The sequence below is a fragment of the Dendronephthya gigantea genome, unplaced genomic scaffold (genome assembly GCF_004324835.1).
Source record: "Dendronephthya gigantea isolate DGI-Jeju-01 unplaced genomic scaffold, DenGig_1.0 000059F, whole genome shotgun sequence".
Classification (NCBI taxonomy): Eukaryota; Metazoa; Cnidaria; class Anthozoa; order Malacalcyonacea; family Nephtheidae; genus Dendronephthya; species Dendronephthya gigantea.
This window is the reverse complement of record NW_021163069.1, coordinates 162,363-167,500: the sequence shown is the minus strand read 5'-3', so window position 1 is coordinate 167,500 and position 5,138 is coordinate 162,363. Positions and strand designations below refer to the sequence as shown.

The following is a 5,138-nucleotide window of genomic DNA, read 5'->3' as shown; positions in this document are numbered from 1 at the left end:
AACGAATTCTTCTACAAAAATTTCGAACGCGTCAAAGAAAAAATAGGTGACCCTATCTATAGGAAATTGTTTGGCTGTGCTTTGGTGGCACCTTCTCCACTTCCTGTTTCATTTATTTCGTTTCTTTTGAAAAGAGAAAACAACGCTCTAAATGAGCAGGAAGTCATTGATGCTGTTTCGCTGTTTGTTGCCTTACGAACTTCAGATAAAACTTTTGCGTTTCTTCACGGTTTGATTCCGTCCTGGTTATCTGATGAACACAAGGCGTCTCGAGAATTGTTTATTGACAAAGTTGTGTCAAGCAGATACTTTACAAACATTATCGTTGAATTTCTCCATTCTTTTCTTGAAGAACAACAAAATGACCCTTCGTTTGACGACACTTCACGCGATGTAGTGACATATATCTTAGTTATTGGATTTCGTTTGTTGTATCAGTCAGGTACAGATGTGTCTGTGCACTCCGAAATTGTTTTTAGGTGCCTGACAAACTACTGCTTTCTTAAGCAGCGATTAGAAAATAACAAACTAGGAATTTATTCTCTCCTTGAAGATCTAGAGCTATCTGTTGCCAACATAGGGTTTCATCAGGAGAAAAAAGCTATCCTAGATAACATCGCTTCGGTTCTTAGGGAAGACAAATATATTGTTCTTGGAAGTTCTGAACTTCTCGCCTCTTGTCTCCAGAAAGCATCTCAGCTTACACAGGCCAATATTAGGCCACCAAATTTTTTAGCTCTCAGTGGAATTATCCAAGGCCAGTCATGTAATGCATTCGATCATGCTGTCTCTGTGAAAAATATTTTTGATGGCATGCAGTTCTGTACATTTTCTCATGACAAACGCTTCCTTGCTGGAGCGAAAGGACATTTTATATTTTTGTATCATTCGGTTTCTTTCCAAAAAAAATTCGGGCCAATTGAAGTGGTGTTTGAAAATGACCAAGATATATCACATTTGGAATTTTCTCCAGATGACGAATTCATATTTTTTGGGAGACTTGACCGATGGTTATCGGTGGAGGAGGAACGTGTCGTGGAGAAAACTCAGTTTACGGGGAACTTTAAGTGTTATGAATGGGGTTCGTTTATTTCTAATGGCCAATATATTGCGGTGAGTGGGCAAATTCCTAAACATCCAGTTTGTTTGCGTCACATGCTTTCTAGATGGGCAATTAAGGAGTTGGCTTTATATGGTGATAGAGAATTTTGTCCGGAAGACAGATGGTTAGGTTATACTCGGGAAATGCATCATGAAATCCTCTTACCGTTTTCTGAAAGCCACAAAAATTGTGAGAACTATGAAGAACTTGACAATCCGGAGATGGATATTCGCGAACGAATTTCTTTTTATTATGCTGATATCTTTGAGCGTCAAATCTGGAATGTCGAGACTGGAAGGCCTGTGTTAGAAGAGATGTTTTCCTCGCAGATAAAGTCAATGCCATTTTTCTATCTTTGGCACATTTTTTCTGTCATGCCTATTGAATATATCATATCACATGCAGAAGATATTGCGCTTCATGACATTGCAATATTTCACGCCTTTTATAGAATTTTTGGTCTTTCGATCACTGTATTGGATGATCTGCCAATTGACTATCTAAGCATCAGTGAGGAACGTTTTTTTGATATCTTTTTTGAGGGATGTCTGCATTTATATTTATCGGATTATGTAAATGCAAAATTACGTAAGGAGCAAGAGACCATCGACTTTTCTCCGTGTGCGTTAACTGTAGAAGAAGATCTGTTGCCAAGTGAAAGTTTCAGAGAGAAAAGTCTTCATTACATTTTCCATCAAGGTTTAGAACCTTATCTATCGAAAAAAATAGGTCGTCGTTCAAAGAAGCACTGTTTGTTTAGCCGGTTTTCCTCGAGTAGCGAAGATGATAGCCAAGATTTGTCTAAAATTTCACTTCATAATAGGCCGGTTTCAAATATATTGTCGTCTCTATCAGAGCTGAAAGATTTGTACAGCAAATATACTCTTCTCGCAGGAACTGTAGACAAAGATCTGTTAAAACAGTATTCTGCAGGTAAAAGTGTAAATGTTTTGTCTATAAGGTGTTTTGGTTATTCTGATAGTTACACTACTCCGAAACAGCTTGTAGTTAGTAATAGTAAGTTCAAGCTGTTTGAAGAGATACACGAAAGTATTTGGAAAAATCGTCCAACTGCGTTACTTGAAATGAAAATGGTGGACAATCTTGCTTTCATCCACGACGATTATATTATCTACGTTTCTGGGCAGAAATTGTTTGCAGTTTCTCTTCAGACAGGCACAGAGATTGAAAGTACTTCAACAGTAGTTTCGTTTCCTTGGTCTTTTGAATACTACCACCACGTGCACAGTAAATTTCGATATATTTTCAAAGGCTTTAACAATGAGGCCAAAGTTGTTTCATTACAAGATTTGCCTGGAGAATTTGTTCGTTATTGGTTTAGAAATTATACTAAGCCAATTCAGCCAAATAAAGTTACATTCACCTCACCTGATTCAATTATATTTCTCTTTGCCGATGGGTTGTGCCTGTCGTACAACTTAACCGATAAAGACATGATCCAGCATGACATTCGATACTTAGGTAAGAATGAGCACTCAACAAAGGACTTCGTGAAGAAATGTACTTTTTCTCATGATGGAAAAATAATCGCCATGCACCAAGGATCTGAGCTCATTTTATTTAAAGGTGGAAAGTTTCTTTGCTCAGTTTTTAATATCAAAGAAGAACGCGAATACCGTATTCCTTATCTAATATTCTCAACTGACAACTCTTTACTTCTTTTTTGCATCCAAAAAGGTGATGGTGAGATTTATGGCCAGCCTTTCTACGTATGGGATGTGACGAATCGCGTTTTTTCTCACCTTATACGCCTTCCGTATACCACGATGCGTATAGAAAGTGTTTGCTTTTCTTCAGATATTACCAAGTTGTATTTCTGTAACGCAATGTCTGTTCTTGTACTAGATTACCCTCCAAATAGTTCTTTCAACCTTGTGCACATGCCTAACGTGCATCGCATAGCATATCGTAAATGTAATTATTGCACCGTCTCGTCTGACAATAAGCTTCTTGCTTGCTGTATTGGTAATAAGATTCTCATCCTCCCTGTTAATGGTTCAAATAGTTTTTGGAATGTGCCAAACAATCATACGGGTAGAATTGAATATTGCAAATTTCTGCGAGAGAATCGCTATCTGATATCTTACGGTGTCGATGGTGTTGTGTTTTTGTTTGATCTCTCTGTGTGGAAATCCATCGCATACGTGAGTCAAGAATCGATTATCAGCATGGCAATGTCTCCAGATGAGGACAAAATTGTTTCGCTTGGATCTTCTGGTGAGATAAGAATGGTTAAACTCTTTGGGCTCAAATACGGGCTGCCTCCAAATTTCGAGTTACCCTCAGATTTTCGTGTGCAAGCGAATAACGAAAAACAAGAATCGAAAATTTTTCCACAAAAATTTCCATCATCACTCGAAAAAGATTATTTGATTGATATAACATTTTCTGATCATAGCAATAGCAATACTAGCAGTGACGAAGATTAATCAGGGAAGATTTCACCTTTGGCCATGCACATGCAGTAACAGGTTTCTTTTGAAATTGCGATCTATGGTTTAGAATGATTTAGAATGATTTAGAATGATTTGGAATGATTTGTGGTTAGTCTTTAGTCGTTCAGTATAGAAAATCTTTTCTATAGAGTCGGTGCAACTAGCTGAAGCTAAAACTTTGGCGATGATGTCCATAGTAAATCGAGGTAACATAAAGAAAAATTGAAGAAGCGAAAAAAAATTATTAGAATATGCAATATCTTTTTAAAACCAAATATCACAAATTCAAAAAATTGATAGTATACTATAGCATTGAGCATTCGTGCATGTTAACGTTAGCAAAATACAGAAATTTGAGATTATTTTTGCTTATTACCAAAGCACGCAATTGCAGGACTTGTTTAAAAGGTAATTCTTTTATATCAATATCATCCCGACTGATTTGTAATTGTAGCTGTAATTACAATGTAGTGTATTTGGGCGAAATTTATTTCATAACTCGAATATCTCTACTCATCTTTCAATCTTTTGCAAACCTACTGGCTTCCGACACCCATTGATTTCAAGCATGAATTCACTTATGTATCCCATATAATTATAATGATAACGCTTTTTAATACTGAATTGTGAGTTCCGTCATTTCAGGACTTTTTCTGCCTCATTAAAAAGCCACTTGCTTGCTTGAATGTGGAATTGTGGATGCAAAATTATCGGAAGTGAACGGCTTTTCGAGAACAACTGAACTGCGGCGAGACAAGTAGCGACTGTTTTTACTATACTTCGTTTAACTTGTCTTGCTAATCTTAATGGCTTTTACAACTAGCGCAGTTATTGTTGGATCTATCTAACAATAAGTTGGAAGTATCTATTTATTCACTTTAGTCTAGACCTTTTTTGAAAAATCTCCTAAAACCAAGAAAGATTTACTCACGCTCATTGTATATATAGGACAGGAAAAATGATCGTGATAAAGTAAACCTTCTTCAAGGAGAAGGCTTTGGGTGAAAACCACCGCTACCCTATACTAATTCATAAAACCAAACCCCGGGTATCGTAACCGTTCTTTGTCATTTGAGGTGATCTTGACCTTTCACTCAGTTAGTGTAAGTGTGAATGGGTTTCAGAATATTTACACATTCTTGTGCTAAATGAATTGTGAGATATGCCAAAAATGCTGGGTCGGTTGTACGATGGCCGGATAGCGCTATCCATGCACCGAAAACACAGTTTTTTATTCGCTCAAAAATTATTATCGAAATAGTATTTCTTTATTCATTGTAGGTCAATATTTACAATTTCATCCCTTTTAATTACTAAGTCTTTTGCAGTTGTAATCAACTATGCGTTAGTGATAACACTATCCAGCTTTCGTGCAATCGACCCCTGTACTAAACATATGTATTATAAGAAACAAAAACAAAAACGCGATAAAGTTGTTGCGTTTAGGAGAATTTTTCCAAGAAAAAAATATACCAATCACAAACAATCCTATAGCTCCCGTTCACAACTACTTTTTTATTAACTGGGGTGGAAATTATATCATAATGAATTATATACGTTACTAGTAAATCATGCAGTTA

The 5,138-nt window shown here is 36.4% G+C and overlaps 1 protein-coding gene across 2 annotated transcripts in view; it reads left to right on the top strand.

Moving 5' to 3' along the window:
- Positions 1-4,834, top strand: part of LOC114530010 — a 31,542-nt gene extending 26,708 nt beyond the window's left edge. For both annotated transcript variants that reach the window (XM_028551577.1, XM_028551576.1), the window contains one exon: positions 1-4,834. This exon is cut by the window's left edge and continues 815 nt beyond it. In XM_028551577.1, coding sequence (XP_028407378.1) covers positions 1-3,552 — 3,552 coding nt within the window. In that variant the 3' untranslated portion in view covers positions 3,553-4,834.
- The last annotated feature ends 304 nt before the right edge of the window (positions 4,835-5,138 follow it).